The sequence below is a fragment of the Chaetodon trifascialis genome, chromosome 14 (assembly GCF_039877785.1).
Source record: "Chaetodon trifascialis isolate fChaTrf1 chromosome 14, fChaTrf1.hap1, whole genome shotgun sequence".
In the NCBI taxonomy this organism is placed as follows: Eukaryota; Metazoa; Chordata; class Actinopteri; order Chaetodontiformes; family Chaetodontidae; genus Chaetodon; species Chaetodon trifascialis.
In genome coordinates, this window is record NC_092069.1 from 7662302 (window position 1) to 7689741 (window position 27440).

Below are 27440 nucleotides of genomic sequence, written 5' to 3' on the forward strand. Positions count from 1 at the left end.
AAGATAGCAACGGCCACTATGCCAAACTCAAACCTTATCCGACTCCAAAAGCATCTGCGTCAAGCATCAATCTTGAGGTGTGGAGGTAGAAAAACATGAGCTTACCGGACCTCAGAAGCCCACTAACTGTCCACTGATGAATCTAACAATACAGGATTGCCATTGTAAATCTGTAAAGTAGTTCGTTAAGCCGTCACTGACCTGCACCACCAATTTAACGTACTCTTTCTGTCTCTCTTTCTGGGCTCTTTCTGCTGAACAGCCACTGATAACCAATTAGAGCCAATGGTGCCCAGCGCACCATACCAAGTAGGAGTGATGGTGAGCCACAGCAACAATGTTCAACAGTAGAACCACATGGACTAATAGCCAATTTAGTGTATCAAGGTTCTAATATGCTAATTTCTGGCTCTTTCTGTGCAGCAGCTTATCCGACTGAATGTCTGTGGTGTGGGTGACTGTGTTGTCTCTAACACAGAGGCTTCTGTTTGTCTCTCAACGGTCAAACAGGGACAGTACAAGATCAGACATTAATGTTTGGCCAGCTAACATGATTTGATAATGTTACAAGATTATGCATTGAAGTGGAGCCACGGGCGTAGGTCAGTCAACAAACAAAGGCCACTCAGTCTGTCAAGAAAATCTTTTATGCTGAGCAGGAAACATGGCATTTGATGAAACATTTCATGAACGATATTATGTAAAGGGTATTTCATATTTTACAGGGGAGTTTGCAACCAGGATTTAGCTACAACCAGGATTTAGCTGCAAGGGCAGCAACAAAAGGTTATTTTAATGTGCTTACACAGGTAATACTCAGTATGGTTACAATAAAGCAGTCAGCAGACTCAAATCTGTTCAAAGAAAGATGGGACTTTAAGATCACAGCGCTCTCGCCCTTGTGATTATCATAGATATTAACTCGGGGGAAAGAAGTTGAACTTGCAGTTATACCTTGGCCATTTCAAAGACAGCCTTGAGCGGTTAACATTCACCAGGCATCTCCCTTCTCCCCTCCTGGAGCTGATGCTTTGACGTCTGCAGGGCAGGACGGCAAGCCTGATGAGGGTTTTAGCTCAGCAGACCTGTCACTCCAACAAGGTTCTCCTCTTCCCCCGACACGCTCCATGATTAACCCCCACCAACATCAGCGTCTCTTGTCTCCTCTCACTTTCCCCTTCATCTTTCCTTTCACTCTGCCACCGTGTCTTGGCCAAGCACATTTTGTTACCCTTTGTTTCTGCATTTGTTACCAATCTCGGCCATTTAAAAGCAGCTATTGACTGTCTGTAAGTTCACATTAGTGCCCTCCCACCCAGCCCTCGCGTCTTTCTGTCAGTGCTCCCTCTGATCTCAGCCTGTTGTCTCGCTTCACCCTCTTGCTTTTTTTTCCCCTTTCACCCTGACTTCACCTTCATTCTTTTCTTTCTTCTTCTTCTCTCCCCTCTTCTCCATTGATTCCCCACTATTCTGGCAGCAGTCACTTTCATTTCTCACCATTGCCCTCCTGTGTGGCAGCCGCCTCTCACTGCTGACTCATCAGTTGTACCGAGGAAGGAAGTGAAAAAGTCGACCTAGATGAGCTTGCTTCCCTTTCTCCCTGTGATTACCACTCCTGATGGAAAAGCAACACGTCATTTACCTCAAAATGAGCTCCGGGCTTATTTTTCTCTGGCCATTCACTGTACGAGTGTGCACATGTGGGTGTGTGATTGACTACGCTTAGTTTTTTGGGGGTTTTTTAGGCTTTTTGAAGGGAATGAAACAACTTTACAGAACACACCGCCACGATGCAAAAAAATTTATCATAAACCTGATCTGCAAAAGCGTAGCAGGATGTGCAACATTAACTTCTTTGAACAGACAGCACATTTTCATATCAAGGTATTCCACTTCTGCTCAAACAACAGACAACAACAAGAACCCAAGTTCTGTGGCGTTAGATGAAAACTGGCATCAAATCAAAGACAGAAGGGATGGTGATTGAAGCAATCTCATTGGATTCTGAAAGTAACTGACAGCAGATGTTGGTCCCTGAACGCTCCATGCAGGAAAGGGGTTTTGGCCATTACCTGCTCGCTAATTAGCCGCGGAGCGGAGACGTGAGTCTGTGCTTCATTCTACACGTTCATAAACACTGGCCTGCGGCAACCACTTAGCTGGTTGTTGTTACTTTGGGTTTTGGAGGGGAAACATTAGTCACTAAGACAGATATGAGACTGATAACGAGCAACTCCACGCAAAACAGTATTTTGTAATTAATTGGACTCTTGTGCTCCATAAGCTTTGTACTTAGCATTCAGAGCCATTCATGGCGTGCCAGCCTTGATCCATCATTGTAATCGCTGGTCCATGGAGGACAACTGTCACTGGATAAGGAGGATCCTGCTGTTAATACATGCTAAAAGACGTAACCAGCTCAGAATGTGAAGTCTACCGTGTGTGTGTGTGTGTGTGTGTGTGTGTGTGTGTGTGTGTGTGTGTGTGTGTGTGTGTGTGTGTGTGTGTGTGTGTGTGTGTGTGTGTGTGTGTGTGAGTGTGAGAGAGAGAGAGAGAGAGAGAGAGAGAGAGAGGTTTTTCTTTTTCTTTTTTTTAAAGTTCAGTATGTTTGGGGTGCATATAGTTGTCTTTTGACGTTAATATGAAATTTTGTAGGTGTATAATAAATCCAGACAGCGTGCAAAAACAAGTTACGAGTGTATTTCTTGTGATTTTATTGCATCTATTTAAAGTGCTTTACTTTGAATGAACAGCAGTGGTGCAGACAGGATGATGATTTAAGACTTTGACACACTGACAGTTATTGTTGAGAAAACTTGTTTTGTAAATCATGTCAAATTGAGGCTAAATCATACCCTGATAATCAGACTGAATGGTCTTCTTTGAATGGCAGTTTTATTTTACCCTACAGTCACTGATCAGCAGTGTTACAGGGCGGTGCGCAGAGAGCAGTCTACTGCTCAACACTGAATCTGAGTTGAATCAAGGACAACTGGACTTGCTTGTATAAAAAGTTTTGCCTGTAAACCAAGTTGCTCGTTCAGTTCTCCAAGTTCAGTTCAGAAGTGAGCGAGAAAGAAGTGATAGCAAAACTCTGAATTCTTTTCACTGTGAACCCCAAAGAGTTGCTGGAGTGGTTCTGAGAGGCAGGAGGAGGAATGGATTTTTCTGTGGCAAACCTCCAAACATATGACGTCCTTATTCTTAGCAGGCGTTCGGACTGAACAGTGTGAAAACAGTGCACGGGGGCTGTGTTGGTGGGGGCATGTTGCTTCAGGCACTGATGAGATAATGAATCCAGGAAAAAGATCCAGGACGTCCAGTCTGAATAACAGATCTATGAGCTGAAGCTTTATCAGACACCAAAACACAGAACAGCGGCTAATGATACAGTCCACAGGAAAAATGCAGGTTTCATAGTAATTCACCAGACGGTTTGCACAATGACTTTGAATTGCGGCTGTTTCAAGTTTCTTTGCCAGAGCCCCATACACCTGCACCCCTGCTGTGCTGATAGACCAGCTCCATTCAAATCGGTGGAAGGACTGTGTTTTCTCACGAATGCTGTCTGAGTGTGGCTTAGTCCAGCCTGGAAAGCTTTATTTGGCTCAGATGTTTCTCCAGCTGGGGAAAGAAGCAACATGGAACCAGGCAAACCCAAACAAGGCTACATTCAAAAAAATATTTATATATCACAATTCGAGAATTTGTGCCTCAGAACTTATGCAAATAGCAGTTTGACTCAGCTGCCCTTCTACCAAGTGATGATCATTTTTACACAAAGCTGAAAGAAGAAGTCTGATTTATTCAAAAACAATTGAGAAGCTCTAACACTGAACACTGAAACGTTACTGATTGGCCCCAGGACTGCCTTTGTCATTCATAAAGAATGGCATGTTTGCTATAGTCTTGTTTTAATAATGTTCAGAGGAGATAAAGTCTACTGGAGCATTGCTGTCTGTGTAGTAATCCAATCAGAGACATTTCTCTAAACTGTGAGACTGTCTGTCTCTCTCTCTCTCTGACCCTTTGTCTCTCTCTCTGATTCTTATTCACTGATGACAGCGTACAGCTACGCCCCTTTCTTTGATGGAGGCCAGTGTTTGTTATGATGATAGCATACCAACAGTGGCAAAGTTCACAGAACAGGAGATTCATATAATAGTCAGAGTCAGAGTCTCCCCAGGGACAGGCGAGTGTGTATCAGTGTGTGTGTGTGTGTGTGTGTGTGTATATATATATATAGATATGCGTGTTTGTGTGCTGCAGGTCAGAGGGGCTGACGAGTGTTATTAGAGAAGACTGTCATCTGTGAGATCGCATCTTGTTTTTGTTTGGTCTGCCAACTGCCTATCACAGAATGGCTCATTACGTGTGTGTGTGTGTGTGTGTGTGTGTGTGTGTGTGTGTGTGTGTGTGTGTGTGTGTGTGTGTGTGTGTGTGTGTGTGTGTGTGTGTGTGTGTGTGTGTGTGTGTGAGTGAACAGGTATTCATTATGTTGTGGGGACAAAAATCTGTTTACACAGTCACATTGTGGGGACTCACCTCACTTATGGGGACAAAATGCAGGTCCCCTTAATGTACATCATTAAATTTTAGGGTGCAGACTGAGGATAGGGTTACGGGTTAGGTAAGGTTAGATTAGGTACAGGGTTAGGAACAGGCAGATAGTGGTTATGGTTATGGTTAGGGTTAGGGTGAGGCTCCAGGAAATAAATGTAAGTCTATGTAATGTCCCCACAAGTGATATAAACACAACGTGTGTGTGTGTGTGTGTGTGTGTGTGTGTGTGTGTGTGTGTGTGTGTGTGTGTGTGTGTGTGTGTGTGTGTGTGTGTGTGTGTGCATAAGAACCCACTGATATTGGACCAGTACGATCGATCAGCTGGGTTGAAGTGTGAAACCAAGCCGACAGGAGAGAGATCGTATGGAGGACTACAGCAGCACTAATGTCAAAAAGACAAGCTCACTTTACATGACAAGGATCTTATTCAGAACAAATAGCCAAGAATTTACCTCTTCTTCACTCCTTTTTTCTTAGCATATCCTACCTTAACTGATTGCCATCACAGAGTAACCCATTAAGTACAGCAGGATTTAGGTCTAAAGCACTGTTTGGCTTTGGAGGCTTTTCTGCTCCAGTGATGGATTTATTTGCAGCACTCTTAACTCTTTTACCTTGTTGGGTGCTGAAAATACTGACTTGAGGGATCAATTTACTCCTGCTGGCTGGGAGCCAGACAGAACTCCAGTCACCCCACAACAGTGTTTGCTTTTTGTTTTGTTTTTTTACAGTAGGAGTGCATTTGCTAAGACCAGGCTGAACTCCAAATCGTTCTCTCACCGAAGTGGTGTTTTAAAGTCTATTTGAAGGGGCTGGCCTGCTTGCAATAGTCCCTGCTGGCAAACTCAAGGGAGATGTTTGCAGGAAGAGCGGGTGCATATGGCGCATTCATCATGAGGATCGGACTGACAAATGTGATGCTTGATGTGCAGCTAGCCGCCACTTGGAATGGTGGCGACAGACGCTCCGGACAAATACTTTTTCATGGCTGTAAAATCATTACATTCCAAAATCGTGCTACTTCTTTTCCTGTGAAAGCGCAATTTATCCCCATAAGTCTGTGGCTAATTATTCATTAAGTGGCATATATTCTCATTCTGTTGTTCATAGGTAAACAAAGACGCACACATGCTAAAAATACCAGCTTCCTGCAGTTATTTTCCTCAGAGCACGTGGGTCTTGGCGAGAGATCCTTGTAAATACTGGGATCTCAGTTCCTGGGCTTCAGCTCTAATAGGCACTACACAGCAGGCAACTTGAACAGCAAAAGGTGTGGTGAGAGCATCATAAGCTTAAGTTGCACTCCTGAGATTTGTCTCATGCCATCTCTTCTCTTCCTGTGTATCCCATCACCATTTAATCAGGTTACTGTATCTGTTCTTGCAAAAAGTAAAAAAGCCCTCCAAGTTTCCAATCACAAACCATGTGTTCCAGGCGCATCGACTAACTCCGAGGCTATGAAAGCCGTCATGTGAGTTGTTCCGTTGCAGGAATGACTTTGACTTGAGCCGGTGTCAGATTTGCATCCCGGCTCTGAAATGAATGATAAGCAGTCTCGGAGCATTCAACAGTAGGGCAAAGGGAGAACAAAGACGAAAGACAGAGGTGCTTCACTCCCCGGTGTCTTCCCTGCTGCTCTGTGTTCACAAGCCTTAAATCTGCATTTAGCACTGCAGCATTAAGTCCATCCACGTCCATCTGACAAGACTAATCTCGTGCTAATTACAGTGAAAAGAACTCCAATTAGCACAGACACGTGGGATTGCCCGGAAAATGAGGAGAAATGTGTCTCACCTGTGATCCTGTCACTATGTCCCCTGCTGCACTTGTGAATGTGATAATACTAGCATCTCATGTGAGTAGCTCTCAGTTTGGAGCTCGCCTTCCCACTATGTAATCATTTTCTTCATATCTGTATATTTGGGTCTTATTGACGGTAAAGTGGCGCAGTGGGGAATGTTGAAGTGGAATTAATATGAGACAAATAGAACTGTAATGAGTCTGTGGTGCATGCTGAATTTCAGCCTCTCCGTCATCTTTAAGTTTGTTTAAGTGCATGTGTGACTGAATGCAGAGCGTGTGCCTCTGCAGCTGTGTGCTTTATTAAGTGCTAAATGTTTTTTTTTCTTTTCTTTTCTTCATGTGCAGCCAAAAAGTGGATTTTTCATACCTGTGGGGCTGTGGGACCTGAAGGCCCGACTCCCACGCAGTGCCTCAACTCCTACAGGAACAGCAACGTCAACGTGACAGTAGGCACCCGAGGGCCCTTCAAAGGCATTCAAATGTGGCGGGTCCAAGAAACTGGCACCTACAGGTACAGCTGTTGCCAGAGCGGAAAGCCTCAGAGCACACAAACATCAGACCGTACCATTATTTGTACAACGCCCACTCTGTAACAGATGTATCTCTTTTTCAAGAGTCCCAGTAGATAGCTGGGCCAATCATTAGGTGCATACGCTTAGCCTCATGAGCACTCAATGTACAAAGAGTATACAATACACACTTAACCTCTCTTTCCGAGGCATCAGCACACTGTGCAACTCACATTTTTTTACCACAATGCAGACTTTTCTTCACGCCCACCTCCACTCCTCTGTGCATCAGTGGCGCATCAATCTTCCACAAGCAAACAGAGAAATATCACTATCAGATTCTTGCAGGAGTGAGCAGGGGCTGGAGTAATGGCAGCAAAATAGCATGATTCACTGACTCTAAAATCCAAAAACCACCCACCTGCATGGCTATGTTGGTGGCCTTCAAAATACCTCAACAATCAGCCTTAGCATCTTGACCTCAAACTGTGCACCGCTCTCGGATTAATGCTGTAATATCCACTACCCTGTGCAGAGATCAATATTCTTCCTGTGGGCATTCATGACAACATGAGGCGTTTAACTTGGATTTGACTTGGACGCTTCAAACGAAAATGTCTCTGAAACCTGCAGGCCTCCCACATCAACACAAAAAACACACCACACACACACACACACACACACAGCTAAGCTCAGCCAAAACCCTTGAGTCCTAAAATACCTAAATAACAACAGCATGGACAGCACTGTCTTAACACGTGTCCTGCAGTTTTTAGAGAAACACCCTCTGTGATCACACAAGCTCCAGACTTGTGGTCTTGATGTGGGCCTAAGCTGGCAGAGCCAGTAAATGAAGCTGACAGACGGCCACAGAGATGAATATGCGCTCTGCATTTCCCAGAAGTCATTAGGCAAACAGCTGAGGTAGCTACTGAGCACCGGGCAGTGTTCTCTCTCTCTCCCCCACCAAGCACGACCACCGGGGAGAGAAATATCGAAGTGCTCCCAAAAACCAAGTTGTTTTGTTGTTGTTTTTTCTGGCAAGTAAACTGGATGACTGTCTTCTGCTTTAAAGGTGTGTGTCTGTTTGTGTGTGTGTAGTCTGTGCATGGCTTAGTGTGTGTGTGTTCCTCAGCACAGTGTCAGCGAGGTCAAACTATTTTTTATTAAAAACACCCAAGGTGAAAGTGTGTCTCCGTGGCTCCAAATTAATTTTGGGTGTATTTAATGTGCACTGCATTGCTGGAGGAATACATGAGGACTGTGTATCAGCCTCGGGGTATCTCTGATGAACACCTAGGGCCTCATTTATAAAACTTTCTCATGATCAATTCAACAGAAAACCACTTAAAAGTAGTAGTTTATTAAGCCTTACTTTGACATGGAGATGATCTTATCTCTAAGCAAAGTGCAGGCTTGGCTTTAGTGATGTCCCTGCTGGTTATGTAGAGGTATTGCAGTTTGGGACTCATGCGTCAGATCCTGTGGTGAAGGCGTGTCAGACCTCCCTCTCATAACTTTAATACTGTAGCTATGTATTTCCATTCTTTCATACACACTCCTAAGCTGCATGTATGGCTACTCTGTTTGTCAACCCACTATTAAGTCCACAGAATGATCCTTGTTACCTATCTCAATCTCATCTACCAAAGTTTTTTTCTCTTTTTGTCTATGCCACTCATTTGTGCTGGCACTATATAAGGGGAAATTGCAAGGCAGGTATAAATCTCAAGCTCATTTGACATTTATAGATCACAGGTGCATAATTTACAAATGCGATTCTTAGAACATCCTTAAGAAAGTTTTTTCATGCTCAGTATCTTTTATGAATCGAACGCCAGCTCACTGTTGGAAATGGAGCTCAAGTAGAAATTCAGAAACATTTTTCTAAATGAGGCCCTGTGTGTACAGCTTACAATATACAATAAATACATCATCATAGAAATGCCCATAAAAAACCCTCAAAACTAATGGAAACACTGAAAAATGAAGCAACATTTCATTTCCTGTATCATTACGATAATTATCGTGCTAATGAGTTTGTGTGTGTGTGTGTGTGTGTGTGTGTGTGTGTGTGTGTGTGTGTGTGTGTGTGTGCGTGTGTCCATGTGCGTCTCTACACATTTGTTAAACCCCAGGATCACAGCTTACGGTGCAGCTGGCGGTCGAAGCGTACTGGCCATGAGCCGGTCACATGGTGTCTACATCACAGGAGACTTCCTGCTGAGGAAGGGAGAGCTGATTTACATCCTGGTGGGACAGCAAGGAGAGGACGCATGTCCCAATGTAAGTCTTTGTCAACCCACTGTAGTTCACGTCGTCCACTATCATGTGATAAATAGATGTTCATGAGAACAGCATGTCATAAAGCAAGATAAATATCAAGATTTAACTGTAATGATGCAGATGATAGCTGTAAATACAATGAACTGCAACGATTCAACTTTCTGAGTCAAACATATTTCTCTTTTTATAGACGGTCCCTTGTGTGTTTGTTGTCGTGAAGTGATGCCAATGTAGGAAGACAAATGTTTCTCATAAATGTGCTGTTAATAGATTTTTATTATTAAAAAGAAGAAAAAAAGGTCTTTACAAATGAAAGAAATCAGGCATCTATCCTCCTCGTTGGACCCTGAGGGGTCCCTGGACCTCACTTTGGATGCCCATGGTCTAAACCAGGGGTTCCCAAACTCTTCCATGCCATGGCCCCCAAACAGCATTAGCTTCTGGCCGGGGACCCCCTTTGCAAACCCACTGACAACGTTACAAAATATGTAAAGAAACATCAACTTGTAGAATGATTTTCTTACTTTTATTCACTATTCAATAACTATTACATTTGTTTAGCATAAGAATATTAATGAACATGTTTTCAACACTGTATTATATTCTCACTGAAGAATGAACTTTTCAACAAACTGTTGACAGACAAGAACAGAACAAAACAAATCAAACCTCTCTCGATTGTGTGTGTTCACTATTCTAATAATTATTACATTTGTTTAGCATAAGAATATTATTTACTAACATGTTTTGCTTTTTTGCTTTTTTTTTTCTTAACTTCCCTCCAATTTTCTGAGGCCCCCCTAGCGCCCCCTGGCGGCCCCCACTTTGAAAACCACTGGTCTAAACCGCAACATTTTCCGGCCACCAACGACTGTTTTAATCTACGTTCAAGGCTCGCAGTGATCTCCCCCTTGTCTCTCTTGAGTTCACTTTGCCAGGGGTGGCTGTGGTCCTTTATGCTCTGGAGTTCCTTTACTGGCAGCGGAGCAGCTTGCTTCCCATCACAGTTCACAACACCAAGACTGAAACCCCCCACGGTTCCTCTACTCGCCAGTGAAACCATCCATCATCTGAAATTTGAAAACTAAAGCCTGTCCCACCACTGAAAATCGAGTGAAAAGGGCCAAGTGTTTGGCATTTTGCAGTTTGCAGGTTGTATTTCAGTGTAGAAGACCATATAAATTAGGTTAATATTGACCTTTAAAAAAAGAGAGAGATTAAAGGCAAAAATGAAATGTAAAAAGTGAATTATAAGATAATGCTCACCTGGCAGCCCTTCCTGTATTACAGCAGTTATTCCTGGACGTGAAGCAGCCCAACTTCCTGTTGTGTTTTGTGGCTTTGTTTTCTAGAGGCTGCACATGTAGCTTAGCAGGCAGGGGTCCTCAACACTGTTAGCCAGTTATTAGTTTTTAACGGTGCGTCTTGAAGTGCTCGATTCAGACAGCAGAGGGACTAGACTGTTCTAAAGTGAGACTGAAAGTCGTTTAAGGTTCTTCTTATTTCCCCCCAGTTCTGACAGCGAGAGGCGGTGACTCGCACCGAGGGGTCGCTCTGAAAGTGATTTGTGCTGCAGAACAGTGTTTTCTCACACCTGGCCTTGCCTCTAGTGAGGGAAATGATACCCCCCTTGTCCTGACAAATACTCCCTCTCTCCGTCAGTGCCTTTCTCTTTGTACCGTACACACACACACAGACACACCTTTCTGTTGTTTTCTTATTTGGTTTTGTTTTTTTTCTCTCAAACACAAGCTTAACTTTATAGGGAGAAGCTGCAATGACAGAACAGGCTGAGTGAGGAAGACTCTCACAGACCACTTGAATGCACTGCCTTTTACTGCCTCTAGCTGTCAATCACAGTCATTTAAAGCCCGCCCCTCAGAGCTCGGGTTCAGACAGATGAGGGAGTCGAGGGAGCGATGAGCGACTGCGAGTGCATGTCGGAGCGAGGTTCAGACAGAGCGAGGGGAGGGAAATTCTGCCCCCTCACTCTCAGAGAAGGACTGGCTTCAGGCAGTTCAGCATGGTAGCACGCACAAGGCAGACACATCAATTCACAAAACCTCAGCTACGGCAGAGTCCCTGCATCTGCCATCATTTGCCAACAAAACGTCCAGTTCCATTTATATAAAGACTCTGTGTTTCTGGGAAACAGAGTGGAACGACAAGCTGGCTGACAAATAAAACGCATACTTTTCAACTGGTTTCACATACGGAGAAGATGACAAAGTTATTGGTATGCAGTAAATATGCCATGTATCGACGGGGTAACGTGAACATCAATATGTTATCAGGTATTATAATAAAGATACAGGTGTAATAAAACCTGAACCTCTCGCAGCGTCAAAATAATAAGTGTTCCCAGTGGCGGTGAATTCAGTGGATGTCACATTAATTTAGCTCAGAAAACCTGTCTCGACTAACACATCTCAACATAATTAACAATTCAGTACATATATTACTATGAGCCTCATTCCAAACAGCATATAAACCAAGTCCAGAAATGTCTTATCCAATCAGCATCATCGTTCCATCACTGTGAACAGGAAGCTGTCACTGGAGTTGTCTTTAGAAGGGGAAAACTGGCCTGCGCTTCTCACTTCCTGTGTGCATTCAGATGTTTCGGCTTAGCATTTGCTCACCATTCCTAAAACCTTAGACTCACAGCGGCTGAGGTTTGGCAGCCGCTCAGCCTTCTCATACACAACTGACATACCATGAAAACAATTCTTCTGTGAAGTGACATCTCTCTCCCTCCCTGCAGTCGAACGCCATACTGAATAAGATCTGCCTGGAACAGAGCGGCCCCATGGTGAACAAAACGCAAGTGAAAGGGGGCGGAGGAGGAGGTGGAGGGGCCACGTATGTGTTCAAGGTAAGAAGGTGCTGAGGGAATGATGCGTTCAGGGTCAGGGAGATAGTTCGGAGCTTTACGAAAGTTCTAGAGGTTTTGATTTGTATGATATTCCAGTAAAAAGAACATGTGTCAGTTATATCAAATCGGCCCAGTTTCTCTGTCACTACAACTTCAATGCAGATTACACTGCAGCTTTTGGGGATATTGACAGCTCACTGTGCCATTCAAACAGTTCAAATGATCACATCATAAATCATATTAGTGGCCCGCTCTCACCTATTATAGCTATGATCATGAGGCCCTGCAGCAAAGGGACATGAGTTATTTTGGTGTCTATACTCTCATCACTGAACAGATAAGCTGAGCAGCAGGCCAATCCAATTCCTTTAAATGAATAGCTTGACATTTTTGGAAATACCTGGATTTGTTTTCTTGCGAGTACTTACTGTACGTGAGAAGATTGATACCGCTTTCATGTCGTTCGCTAAAGTGATTAACCCCACATGAAACAGTGAATTGTTGTTTTAACACAATGAGTGAGATGTATCATGTTAACTAGTGAGCTATCCGGTAGGCGGATTGTGTTACTTGTGGACAGAGCTAGGCTAACAGTTTCCCTCTGTTTCCAGTCTTTATGCTAAGCTAACCAACTGATGGCTCCTGCAACATAATGACCACACAGCACAAACTTGAAATGCCATTAATCTTCTCATCAAACTCTCAGCAAGAAAGCAAATAAGAGTATTTCTCAAAACAGTAGATACAACTGCATAACTCTAACCATAAACAATAATGACCCAGGTGGACAAAGGAATGTACATCCCCCTCATCATTGCTGCCGGGGGAGGTGGCAGGGGTTACAGCAGCCAATCACACACCCAGCAGGAGCAGATGGACTATGACCCCAGCCAACCGGGACGCAATGGGAAGTCAAATGCTGCAGGTACACTTTGCACTGCTTCATTATGCATGTTGGTACCATTTGTATGTGTGTGTATGTGTCGGCTATGTGCGTGCATTGGGAAATACAATATAGAATTGTTTGTGAGTGCAGTTATGTGAATGTTGGGAGAAGGACACTGTTTGGTGTGTATGAGATATATTGAGACCATGATAAACAAGATTAGACTGAAAGCTAGTGTATGGCTCGACCATATATGATCAGTGCTTATAATGTGAATTTCTGATTATTAAATCCACAGTGTTGCCAGTAATATTTGTTCTTAGATTGTAAGGACGTAGCAGATCACCTGATGTGGTGAAGCCATATAAGAAAAAAATATAATATAATATAATATAATATAATATAATATAATATAATATAATATAATATAATATAATATAAGAAATGCAGTAGCAAGAACAATACTTTGCACTCATATCTGAAAATCTTTAATCTTGCTGATTTGAAAGAGAACTTATTCTAATTATAATACTCTAATGATCTATTACCTCCCCCTGCTCCTTCCCTCGTTTTCACCTGCAGGGTGTCTCTGGTTTTTCTATGACTCAGTCTGTATTGAGTGTTTTGTCAGACTGATTGTTATTTGAGGTGCTTTAGCTGTGCGCTCTCCCTCATGCCTCTGGGCGCATGGAGAGCTGTTTTCTCTCCTGCTCTGCTCTCTGCTGGACTGCTACAGTACATAACCTATTGTGTCGGTTTCTGGCAGCAGGAGGTTTTATGTTGTTTCCCAGTGTCATTGCCTCATGGTGAATATCAGGTAATGTTCTGTCTATGCCATCTGTGTGTATATGATGTACTGTGATGCACTATTGTGCTGTGATGCACTGTCCGAGTTATGGACTGATTTTCCATGAAATGGGTGTGTTTGTGCTTGTGGGTAGCATTAGTCTAAGAGGGAGAGCTCCATATGAAACAGGACGTTAGTTATGTACTGTATTACTACAAGCAGAGGCACAGTTCTCTAAGCTGTGAGCTGCACTGGCTCCTTAACCAGCTGGTGAAAAAGCTGTTTTTGGGAGCAGGTTGTTCATACTCAGTCAAACTCATACACAAGGTGACACCGAGGTGGGGCTGACATCTGCAAATGGCCAGAGCTTGAGAGCTCTTTGGAGACGCAGCATTGTTTCAGCTGGGATGCTTTGGTCGTCCTGATATGGAATGTCTTTGGACGTAGTTGACTGGTGCTTACCAGATAGACCCATGTTCATTTTCATATTATAGTAGTCCAGGGATGTAGTCACAGGAAGTGACAAATACCCCATTACAGTACTGTAGTGTATATGGTAGAGGTGCCACTTTTGGTTACTTCTGAATTGAATAGCTTGACACACATTAACTGCATCTCCATCAGGTTTCCATTTGAAAAGAATTGGTGCAGATCTACATGTCCGGGAAGAATTCAATGTCCCAAGCAAACAGGAGAACTTCCAGTCAAATATTATCTGTGTTTATGGACCCTATTTTCCTTTGGTTTTGTGTCCAAAAAAACTATTGAAGACAACAGTTTTTGATCTTGGTCCAATGTTGAATGAGAGCGCTGCAGCCAGCAGCCGTGGAACAGGCTGCAGTGTAATCCCTTCAGGCCTTTGCACACCATCAGAGTACGTCCACTAGAAGTGTTTATTTTTGCCACTGACAGGCTCAGATTGTTACTCTAAGTGTATGACACTATTATGGAAGAGATCACTACAGATATATGCCTTTTTTCTAAAGAGTGAAATCCTTTTTGTTTAACCAGAAATAGCAACTGAATTGCTCACCAAAGCTGCCAGACTCCATTCACAGAAACAGTCATTTTATCATCACGAAACACGACAGAAGCAAAGTAAAACTCAACAAAAGCCTCTTGGTTTGTCTTTCACTGTTCCAACAATCATCCCCGGCTCTGGTTTGGCTGAAATAAACCCTTAATTCACCAAATGAGGAGAGGAGCAGTGAGAGGGCAACCATCTGAGAAGCAGCATGTAGAGTCGGAAATCTTACTGGGGAATTATTTTCACCACACGTTATGATCAGAGAGACTGAAATATGTGAGACTTCAGCAGATTTTCCTGCTCTCAGTCAGCTCTGATGAGGTGACAGGTAGCTGTGACATGGTTTTTGTGTGTGAGGGCTTTTCCAGCAGTCTTTGGTCAGAGCTAGCTCATCTGCGCTAGCTACTGTGTTCAATGTGTTCAGTCACAGTGGCTCTTGATGGCATGATGTACTCAGGCTCAGCTGGGTGACCAGAGTGCATGACAGTGTGTGTATGCAAATGAAGCTATGTTCAGTGGCTAACAGATTAATGGTTTACAGTCAATGTCTCTCATACTGTATGGCCCCGTCTATTCTGTTCCCCTCTGCACATAAAGTAATAAGCCCAGTTTACAGATAGCCTGGAGTGGAAGTGTAGATTTGCATGTCTACCTGTACTTGTAAACACATCCATTTAACCTGAAGGTGTTACTCTTGGCTTGATCCATACAGTTTCATTCATGCTCCACCTCTCCGTGCCATTGTTTGTGTTTTGGCCAAAACAAAACACAGTGTGCTCCATCTCATGATTATTCATATTTGTTCTCCATCATTGCTGGCCAGAACCACATTCTCTGTTCTTCCAATGCAATGCTGCATTAATGCACACTGCAGGTTCCATTATTCATGTGCTTGGAGTTGACGAACAGCCCAGAAAACATAAGATATTGATTTTTACATCTTCACAAAGCCGGGGGTTTACTTTTGAGGAAACTCGCTGAATGAAAAATGAAATATTCAGCATGTCTGGGGGGTTTTGTTGCTAGTGTGGTGAGATGCGGGGGTTTTTTGTTTGTTTGTTTCTCTCAGGCTTCACAGGAGAAGGAGGAAAATGAAAGGGTAAAACTAAATTGGCTAGTGCTGGGGAATATGGGAGGGATTAGTTTTAACTTCATTAGCTATAAATTTAATCTTGTGTTACCAGGTCTCTTTTAAGGGATTTTTATGTTTTTGTGGTCTCCGCACTAACCAGTGTTATTACTAATAGGGGACTGCTGTGTGTGTGTGTGTGTGTGTGAGAGAGAGAGAGAGAGAGAGAGAGAGAGAGAGAGAGAGAGAGAGAGAGAGAGAGAGAGAGAGAGAGAGAGAGAGAGAGAGAGAGAGAGAGAGAGAGAGAGAGAGTGTGCACACGCCAAAAAACATACAACATGCATTCTTGCAGTTCATAATCATTTTATTGCAACTATGGCCCATTGAAGAAGCTGCTCTCTCTGCCCTGCTCGCCCTCTGTCACACACACTGCTTCACCACGCAGCACATAACTCCACATCATATCAAAGGTGTGTTGTGTTTGGTGACAGGTGGGGGCGGAGGTTGGAATGACAGTGCTCCTGTCAGTCAGGGTGGCAGACCGCTGGTGCTGGGAGGCCAAGGAGGGCAGGCCTGTCAAAAGTTCTGGCAGACCCATGGCGGCTTCGGGGGCGGCGGGGGAGGCTGTATGTCCGGGGGCGGTGGGGGAGGCTACAGAGGTTAGTCCAAGAGATTTTCCAGATTTTTTTTTCTTGAATGCCTAGAAAAAGTTTTATAAACTGCTGTCAAGTTTGACTTAAATGTACATCTTGTAGCACCATGTGTGTTTTATACTGAATGTGACAGGGTGAGAGTTTAGAAGAAGAAGAAGAAGATTTTTTAGACTTTGTTAATCACCACACACACACGCTACAGGGGGGAGACTGCACACACGCCATGCTTAGTGAAATTATTATTATAAGGCCCCTTTCCTCAAGCAGCCACCGGAATCGACCATAGATCATCCAAACACACTATCAAAATGTGACACCTTGTATTTCTTTGTACTGAGCTTATATGAAGCAGTGTGAGATGAGCGGTAATGATCCCTGCTCGATAACTGGGTCATAACAGCAGTGGAAAGTACACAGCACGAGTCTATGAAAAGAAACAGTACAGCACCAGTCAACACTTGGTGCAGCAGTACTGTTGGTGTACAGGAAATATCCCTGTTCAACTACTCTAGTAATCTATATTATGGCACGGCAACGGCTCAGCTAAGTAAAGACAAAGAACAGTCCATCCATACTTTAAGACATGAAGGTCAGTCAATCCACAAATAATCAAGAACTTTCTAAGTATCTTCAAGTGCAGTTACAAAAAGAGTATCTCAACATCAAGTGCTCAGAGGAGACTGTGAATCAGACCTTCATGGTTGAATTGCCGCAGAGAAACTATTGAAGGAGACCAACAAGAAGAAGAGAATCGTTTGTGCCAAGAAACTCAGGCGATGGACATCAGACCTGTGGAATTCTGTCCTTTGGTCTGATTAATCTAAATGTGCTATTGGTTCCAACCGCCTTGTCTTTGTGAGCCGCAGTGAAGGGGAGCGGGCGCTATCTGCATGTGTGGTTCCCACCATGAAGCATGGAGGAAGGAAAACAACCAACACGTGCTCTGCATATATGAGAACTCCGTCAAGTCCGTTGGAAAAGTATTCCAGATGAATACATATTTTGCTTAATATTGACTATATTGACTGGGACACCGTGTCCAAGGCCTTGACTGGTACTGTCTAAATAACAATAAAACAAATAGGTTATTCAGCATAATGCAGATATCACCCAGCACAGGAGGAAAGGGTGAAATGTGTAAATACAAACTTGAGTATGGGAAGAAAGGGAGGACAATCAGAGCAAATCTGCCATTACAGCCGATGATATGTCCTTTGAAATGTGCTTCAAAAGGCTTTTGTTCAGAATATATCGTGTGTTAGTTGTTGTTAGGAAGGCACTGAGCTTTTGTCACTGTGTTTTCCCTCCTGGCTTCTAGGTGGTAACACCTCTATAGATAACAACCCCAGACACGACGGCGATGACGGCACGTCCTTCCTCAGCCCCGAGGGAGATTCTTTCCTCCATCCTCTGAAAGGTAATGTGAGAGGATGATTCTAGGTGGCCTGTAGGCACACAGATGGACCGCTCGGCAGTCAAAAGCTGCTGTGAAGAATATTCATATTCCACATATGATACGTTTGGGGTGTTCATAGGTGGGACTTAATGTGTTTGTACTGTGCAGAATGATGACAAAAATGGTCGCTATTGAATTTTTAAATTACTTTTTGTTGTGTTACATCTGCTTAGCTTTCTACAGTACAAGCTTTCACAGCCCATAACTAATATATATTTGCACTGCAAGATGACATCAGGAAAGGATATTGTAAAAATGTACAGCAGATATGGGCAGCCGCGGAGGGATGAGAGTCTGGAGTTTCCACTTTGAAAGAAGACACCACCAGATTATTTGATTGATTAAAACAGGCCCAGATAGGGGAGGAGCTGCTCAATAAATCCATCTGCTGTCGACCTGTTGGCCCGTCTCGGATCTATTCTTCTTGAACATTTGAAATTGACAGCTACTAAAAACACAGTCTGAAAATTTCGCAGTCTCATACCAGCCGTGGTGATAAGCTTGCTGACCATCAATACATCATCCAAGATTCCCTCTTCTCTCGGCTATATAGAGAAGCAGAAAAAAAAAAAAAAAAGAGGAAAATGGGAAAAGTGAAGTGCTTTTCAAAATGGTCCTCAGCTGGGCTGTGGTAAAGTGCACACTGATATCTCTCTCCTATTGAGCTTTAATAGGGCTCGTGCTGTCTGGTGATGGTGAGGCAGTGTTGCTTTCAACAGCCGCACTCCTCCTTCATTTCCTCTGGAGGACAAAGACTTGAGACTGAATTTCAGCTGTAAACAAGAGAAAAATTTGGTGTTTCAAACGAATCCTTCACTGATTACAATGCACATTATCCTTTCAGTGCCAGCTGGTTAACATGCTGAGATCTTCCCGCTTCGCTGTTATTTCATTATTTTAGCTATTTTCAAAGCAGATGTTAATTAAACCTGTGTCGTAGGATGCAAGTATAGTACTGAAAAACTCATGCTCTCTGTCCAGCACCTTTCAAGTTTCCACATTTTTGTAGCCTCGTGAAAGAAAATCACACATTATAAGACAGATAATAAACATCGGAAATTTATAGTCCACATCTATCTATATATCTGTTTTATGAGTCAAGGTTTTATATTCCCACAAAAGAAACTGTTAACTTCCTGAAACCAAGAGGGAGAAGGTGACATGATTTACAATCAGTGAATTACCAGAAGGCCTATTCTTTATCATTATAGGCAGGAGGGATCAGCTTGTAACATCTGTAGTTTGATAACTTCAAAGAATATCTTCTGTGTAAAGGTCAGCTTTAAGGGCATTTGTGGTTTGAAGCTGTAATCACAAATGGCTTCAGCAGTAATTTCCTTCCCAGCTTGAACTGCACAGACAGGTCCTCGAGCTCAAATGAAACCAGCAAGTGATGCCGGCCAACCCCGCTGTGTGCATTGAAAACCTCAAAAGGGATCCAAAAAAATATTCTGTTAATGTTGACACAGGTAACTGCTTTGCAATGCAGTGCCTCGATCCACTGAATACAGGCTGTTTCAAAGCCAAGAATAAGACAGATAAGAAAACACAGTCGGCCAATCAAGCTGCCGTCACTGAATGCTGGAAGGCACTGAAGGTAACATGCATGTTACTAGAGGCCAGGAGAGCTTCAATGACCCTAACTTGATCCCACTGTGTGAAAGAGAAAATACATTTTTTCATGTGCTGAGTCATGTGAAGGATATCAGAACATCAACAGTAAATAGCAATCAGCAAGCTTAAGAGGAGGAACCTTGCTGAGGGGATGCAGAGAAATCGTTGCATTGCACATATGATTATATTACAAAACAAGAGGAATGCGCGCACACAGAATGTCCTAGAAATGTTTACGAAGACATCATTACCTTCCTTAAAGTAACGTGAAGGAGTATTCAACACGACTGTGTCTAAAGATCCTCAGCACAGAGTGTCACAGCGAGTTCGCCGTCGGCATCTGCTCTCGACACATTCGTATTCTCGCTTCGAAACCTTTCCAGTGTCTCTCTGTGAGATTTATGTGTTTGTGCTCATAAAGCTGATAACAGAGTGATGAGAGAAAATAGATCCTGCAGATGAGTGCATTTGCTTTGCATACTACTGTAAACAGCGCGAGCTCTCACACGCTGATTTGTTCTGATTTGTTTCTGCTTGCTGAACTTGACAATTTAGAAAATTGGTTTCTTTAAATCTAAATGAAGTTAAAAATAAAAAATATATTTTTTTAAACAATTTATGACAGTATGAGCAGGAGGGCAGAGAGTCTGCAGGTTTTCATCTTCCAGTCAAGACCACAGCACAGCATTCCACTGATTAACACACCTTGAGTGAGAATCGGTGCATTCATCCAGTGTCAGGTAAGACTTGGCTGGAATGAGAATCTACAAGCTCTCAGACCTTCAAACGCCATGACCCACATCAGCCGCACTCATCTCGTATAGTTTGTGTGTAACGCGAACAGGTCGCTGTGGCAATAAACCGGCTGACCGTGAATAGAGTTCTGATGCCGCGTTCTCTCAGTTTTAAGCCTGTGACGGTGTTAGATTACAGGTTTACAGGCTTTCAAATACTGGGTGACTCCATCAGAGCGAAGCAGTAACGCACACACAGATAAGCAGTTTTAGTGGCATTTCAGGTTTCATATGATTTAACAGATAAACTGGAGTTTCATCATCACATCTACGGCAATCACCACATTTTCCATATATATGTAAAGCTCAGTGTGTGCGTGACTGAGCTGTAAATTCCCAACACAAAGCCCCATGTGATGACATTAACATTTGAATGACTGAAATAAGGTTCTGGAGGGATGTTTGTAGTCGTCCTCAGATATGCATTAAGATCACTTCTAGGAAATGACAGCGCAGGGACACTGAACCTTTGCTCATTTCATGGGGAGACATCCAGGAGATGTGTAATCAGACCCTGCTCATGTTGGAAACCTCTGCCCTGTGCCCTGTGTTGTGTGTGTGTGTGTGTGTGTGTGTGTGTGTGTGTGTGTGTGTGTGTGTGTGTGTGTGTGTGTGTGTGTGTGTGTGTGTGTGTGTGTGTGTGTGTGTGTGTGTGTGTGTGTGTGTGTGTGTGCGCGCGTGTGCGCGCGTGTGTGTGTATGCTCAAAGCTATGGAGGGGGATGGTGAGGTGATCATCAGCCCCGTGCAGAACTGCACCCACTGTGAGAGCGGCGAATGCCACGAGATCAAGGACAGCATTGTCTGCTACTGCGATGATGACCTCAGCCTGGCACCGAACGGCGTGTCCTGCATCAACGCTACAGGTCTGACATGTAGCACCGCACATACACACACACACACACACACACACACACACACACGCATTACAGTTTGTAATAAGGAACCATAATCTGTTTCTCCCTCTTCCACACAAATACATGAAACTAATCCAAGCTGAAGTTAAGCTGAATGTAATCGTACCTGTAATAGACTGCGACTCAGTGAAAAGATAATGAATTAATCTAGAAAAGTAATTAAGCCTGGGAGGCTCTGTACTTTATTGAATCTTTATCTGAGGAAAGGTTTTTTAATCGCGCCTTAATCATTCATAGTAATTATCAATCCCTGGGATAAGCCAACCTGTTAATGAAAAAGGATATACCTATAGCAGTATTAGCTGGTATTTTCTAAGTGTTGAGTGCTGTTCCATGATTCGTGATTTATCTCTGTGCCACAGTCAGATAAAAGCTCTTTATCTTATCATGTCAGGGGTTTGGGAAAGGCCTCACCTGGATGCTACAGTGGATTTGTATGAGCACATTTCGGGCTCAGTGAGTTCACGCGACGCACTCTGCCCATTAGAACATGTCAACCTTGACTAAAAATCACTCGTGCCATGTCTTCTTCTTGGGTTAAACGGTAACAAAGGAATGAAGACAAACCCCTGCGGAGCTAGAATTGCCTCTTCAATTATGATTTGTAATCTCAGATGAATAATGAGTATGTGAATGTAGATCTGAAATGAATTCATATTGCAGAATGTCACTTTATAATTTGAAGGAAAATAACAGGGCTATTACCATCTCAATAATATCTTAATGACCTCGAGTGTCTCCTTGCTCTATGATTTGCAAATCTGTTCTCGGCAGTGACAAGCAGTAGATAAATCTGTGATGCCAGGTCAGAAAAGGTCACAATCTCAATATGGTCCCTCTCTCGGTGTGCAGATTTGTTCCTCAGCTTAGACAAATGGAATGAGATCTCCCCTCGCCACTGAAAAGGAATTGACATGCACCGGCCGTCGCTGCTCCTAAGCTCTGTTGTGTCATCGCTTTCACATCATTAATTAAGTTGGGGATCAGAGTGGCGAAGTGAATGTTAATACTCCTCTGGGGAAGATAACAACTGTGGAACGCTGTTGTTTCTCCTTGTCTTGCAGCGTCCCCGCTGACCCACCAGCCATCCCTCTCCCACCTGGCGCTGGGTCTGTCCGTGGGCACCTCGGCCCTCATCGCCGCCCTGCTGCTGGTTGTGTCCGGAGTCATGATAAGTAAGTATGGACACACGTAAGTCGGTAAGGATTCTTGATCCCGACCTGTTGATCCTTTTTTTCCTTGAAGCCCCCCCTTGCCTGTGTCCAAGACAAGCCAGGCCCCCCAACTCCTACCCGCATACACACACTAAAAGAATAAAGTCAGAGGTAATAAATAGCTGAATGAATTTGAATGTGGACCAGAAGTATGTTTTAATTTGGATTATACAGAGTTTTGATTATCCATTTGGGTGTGTTTTTGGGATTTTAGAAATTGAATGTGCACAAATATAATTTGGTAACTCCCACGCTCAGCGCAGACAAAATTGTGCAAACCCCCTGCGATCTCGTCACCAACCAGATGTTAACAATGAAACTTTATTTCCCCGCTCATGCTGCAGAATGTATAAGCCATTCTGATTCATCCTCTCGGCCATGACTTCATCTGCATTTTTTTGTTTTCCGCTGCCATGTTTGCCTTTTTCTGAAGTCAGGTTTGATCAAAAGAATTTCTGTGAGATCCCAGGTCCCTGGAATTGCCACTCTGAAATTGTTTAGTGTAAACGTAAAGTGTGTGGTCCCGTGTGTTGACCGAAGCGCCTGGTGTGTGCGTTCTTATGATTCAAAGATTGAAAATCTATTAAATCTGTTGGTAAAATCAGTTACACTTTGAAAATCCTCTTGTGTACACCAGGCACTACGTGAATACCTCTGTATGTACGATAGACACTTTTTCTTTCCCTCTCCCTCTGTCTCACACACACACACACACACACACACACACACACACAATTCTCCAGTGTTCGGCCTGGTCCCTCTCAGACAGCCCTTAGCAGGTTGTTGTCAGGATGGAAAGTGAGCCTCAGGGCCAGGGCAGACATCTGTCTGCCCGCCTGCTTTCAGGCCATTACAGCCAGACATATGCACTCATTGAGCCATCATCTCCTCCACACACACACACACACACACACACCCACGCTCGCTCTCACACTTGCAGACCGACGTACACATCCACCTACACTCTTTGCACACACATCAGTAGACGAGGCGGGAGCAGAGGAGGTGCGGGATTACCACTGTGATGAATGATATGCGTTAATGATGGATGGCTGCTTGGCCGGCGGCTGACAGCACTCGTACATTAGACAGCACTCGGTAAATAAATAACTCCCCGATCACACACATATGCATACATAGGCACACAAGTACACACATAAACAAATCACCTCACAACTAATGTGTTCCAAGTCCAGGTCGAGGCTTCCAGCACTGTAAAGTCTGGGGTTTTGTGTGTGTGTGTGTGTGTGTGTGTGTGTGTGTGTGTGTGTGTGTGTGTGTGTGTGTGTGTGTGTGTGTGTGTGTGTGTGTGTGTGTGTGTGTGTGTGTGTGTGTGTGTGTGTGTGTGTGTGTGTGTGTGTGTGTGTGAGAGAGAGAGAGAGAGTGGGCTCTATATAAAGTGCATTTGTTTGCAATCTGAAGAAAAGAGCTGTGCATTTTTAGCACGTTGTTGCCATGTTTGCGTCTACAGCACACATGATTGTGTCTCTTACACGCACATATTTGGGAGACATATTTGTACGTGGAGGGTTTAATTCTCAAACTCTGTATCTGAATATTTTAGAAAAACAAATTTCAAAGACGCAAAGGCATTCAATTTCATAAAAAAAACGTTGCTGTGCAAGCAAAAAGGTCTTTAGAGAGATAATAATTGTAAAAGCTTTGTGCTTTGGCTGCCAGCAATCATTTTCTACAAGAAGATGGGTTCAAGGTTTTGTTTGTTTTGTAAATTGTGGATATCTCAGCAGTGGAATGAAATTCCTCTTTCATTCTCATCCCACCAGTGTACAGGCGCAAACACACAGAGCTGCAGTCTATTCAGCTGGAGCTGCAGAGTCCAGACTGCAAGCTCAGTAAGCTGCGGGCCTCCACCATCATGACCGACTACAACCCCAACTACTGCTTCGCCGGCAAGACGGCCTCGGTCAACGACCTGAAAGAAGTGCCGCGACGCAACATCTCCCTCACCAGGTAGAAAATTAAAGAACTCTTTGTCGCTTCTGCCAGCGTCATCTCTTGGAACACTATCATCTCATCATTAAAAAATTTAGTATGAGTTGAATACATGTGTCTACATCTGTGGTGAAATCAGTGACTCAAGGATAACAGCGTCTGAACAATCCTGACAAATGGCGCCCTTCACTGTAATTGTAATGAAAATCCATTAGTACAAAGTATTTAAATAGGGTGGACTCATAAATACAGCATGGCATGAGCAGCAGCAGTTTAACGAAAGCCTGAAATATTAAAGTGCGAAGTCTCACAGTGTATGGGTCTACTGCAGTGATCCCAGCGGCTGAGAAATGATTTTTGCAGGGCTCTTTTCAATTTTTAATGCATCTTTCATGTGTTTATAGTCCACCAGTTTATCATTCTGGTTCCTAAGCTTTGTGGGAAATTCTTTTTCTCGTGGACCCATGAATATTTTCCAGCATCTAGATTTATGCGAGTTATGAATCAAGTGAAATTGCTGCAAAGGGGAAAATCAAAACTATAATTTGGTGTCAGAGTTCACCATTCTGCACTCTGGCATCTGCAGCAGGATGTCGCACGGAGACAGTTAATTTAGAGGGAGAGCCATTCATTTAGAATACTGATTAGCATCTCCGCCGAGCTGCTTTAAAGAAATCACTTTTTTCCGTGGCTCTCATTTCTTTTCCGGGTGCTCGACTCCACAGGTGATAATTCTTTGGACGCTGCTTCTAACGCCCTCAGTCTACTGTAGAAATATCAGCTTAAACCTTGTATTCTTATCACACAGTGGTGCTTAATGTGTTAAATGTGAATGTAATTGACTTATTAAATGTGTTGATGTGTCTCCAGGGGTCTGGGTCACGGTGCTTTTGGTGAAGTCTATGAAGGGCTGGCAGTGGGGATACCAGGTGAACCGAGTCCTCTGCAAGTGGCAGTCAAGGTGAGATATCACACAGCTCTGAAACGATAACAGTTTTCCTGTTTTTCAAAGGTTAATTGTTTGAGTCAAACCAGGGGCTAATTACACATCATCCACTTATGTATTAAGAGATATCATGAAGTTGAGCATAACATTTCTCAGTTAAATGCTGCTTTGCTGCGCACACGAACACTACATCTCCTCTCTCATTACTTTAAACGCATTAGGCACTAAATTCAAAACATAATTAATACTGCATGCTTAACTTAGAACCATTCATCCAACTGATTTTTTCTTTTTACAACAGACCCTTCCTGAGGTTTGCTCTGAGCAAGATGAACTGGACTTCTTAATGGAGGCTTTGATCATCAGGTAAGAGCCACTTACACAACGTAAGCATCCTGACTGGAAACAAATTGGCATGGGATGTGCACGGCCCAGGACGGGAGGGCTCTGAGGGCTTGGCAGGTGATTGAAACAGTCCAGAACATTACTTCTACATCACCCATCTGCTGAGCATCAGTGATAATGGTGAGGTGGGGTGCCTGATGGAGCCCGAGGGACACTAGGAAGGAATACAATACCCACTCCAGCCACAGTCTGCTGTCATCTGGCAAGCAATACAGAAGTATCCACTGCAGTTTCCTCCTCAGGCAGTGAGACTCCTCAATTCATCCTCCACCATGAAAAAAAGTTTCTTTTTATGACTTATTATGCATTCATCCACTTACTTATTGTTCCGTGAGTATCATAAGGGGACTACAACTAGCATTTCATTGCACAAACAAACCTCGCCCTACAATCAGTACTGATGACAGACCCATCTGCATCATTTCCAGTCAATACACATGCTACAGTTTCAGCTGTGAAGAGCAGTTAACTCCTAACTTAAAGGACTGATGCCAAAACTGAGAATTCGTTTTACTGTAAACCCCAAAGTACAACAGTTGCAGAAGTGTGTGCAGCATACTGTAAAGGGCAGTACCTTGCATTTCATTTCACAACCCTGTGTTGTAGAGTGACAAATAAATGAACCTTGAACAAAATTCTGTCTCACAAACAGTGCCGACAAAGTCCTTCCTGGCTTTCTTCACCCTGCTGTGTTTCTGTTCCCGCAGTAAGTTCAGCCACCAGAACATTGTGCGCTGTATAGGAGTCAGTCTGCAGGCCATGCCCAGGTTCATCCTGCTGGAGCTGATGGCCGGAGGAGACCTTAAGACTTTCCTGAGGGAGACCAGACCCCGGCTGGTGAGACACGCCGCCGTATCACGCTCAAGAGCACATGAACTGTCAATGAATGGTGCTTTTTCTTACCACCTTAAAGCTGGGGTTGGGAACACTGGAGAGAGCAGACTACTGCTGGAGAACGATGTGAAGAGAATGAAACAAATACAACAACAAAAACTTCTAAAGTGCATTACCTACCAGAGTTTCCAGCTACCACCTCTGTTCTTCTCATTGAGCTCAAGAATTGAACACGAGTTAGATCTGTCAGCTGCTGCTCGTGTTTTCTTTCCAACCACGATGCGTACTGCCTCTGCTTTCCTAAATCTGCCTCTGACGTATTCACTAATGTTGCATTCTGTCTCTTCTCTGTGTGATCAGGAGCACCCGTCCAGCCTGACCATGGTGGACCTTCTCAACGTGGCCAGAGACATTGCGAAGGGCTGCCAGTATCTGGAGGAGAACCAGTTTATACACAGGTACTTCTGCATATGTTCATAGATTTTGCGTATGAGCATGCAGTTACACCAGTGTGTCGGCTTGAACAAATACAGGACGTAGTTATGAAAGAGTGTGTGTTTTCTTGCTGCACAGTATTGCTCCTGCATAAATAGATCAGAGATCCAATCAGAGGGAGAAAAACCAATTGTAAACAGTATATAGTAAATATGGGTATGCATGTCCATATGAAATGCAAATGTGCAAAGGAAAATATACAAATTGAGCAAACACAGACTTCCCCACATTCATCTGCTGACTTCTCCTCAGAGTTATGAGCTGACTAAATCCGTCCGAGTGCAACATATGGACTCTGCATGCCTTCTGACTTTCGTATCGTAGCAGAAAGGACAAGTGATGAGTTTAGCGTCGGA

The 27440-nt window shown here is 43.6% G+C and overlaps 1 protein-coding gene across 2 annotated transcripts in view; it reads left to right on the plus strand.

Moving 5' to 3' along the window:
• Positions 1-27440, plus strand: part of alk (ALK receptor tyrosine kinase) — a 320126-nt gene that overhangs the window by 282209 nt on the left and 10477 nt on the right. For both annotated transcript variants that reach the window (XM_070980114.1, XM_070980115.1), the window contains exons 12-24: positions 6712-6877; positions 9014-9161; positions 11926-12036; positions 12820-12961; positions 16297-16464; positions 17777-17875; positions 21031-21186; positions 22302-22412; positions 24236-24422; positions 25275-25365; positions 25652-25716; positions 26463-26592; positions 26950-27047. In XM_070980114.1, the coding sequence (XP_070836215.1) occupies positions 6712-6877; positions 9014-9161; positions 11926-12036; positions 12820-12961; positions 16297-16464; positions 17777-17875; positions 21031-21186; positions 22302-22412; positions 24236-24422; positions 25275-25365; positions 25652-25716; positions 26463-26592; positions 26950-27047 (1672 nt within the window). The remainder of the gene's footprint in view (positions 1-6711; positions 6878-9013; positions 9162-11925; positions 12037-12819; positions 12962-16296; positions 16465-17776; positions 17876-21030; positions 21187-22301; positions 22413-24235; positions 24423-25274; positions 25366-25651; positions 25717-26462; positions 26593-26949; positions 27048-27440) is intronic.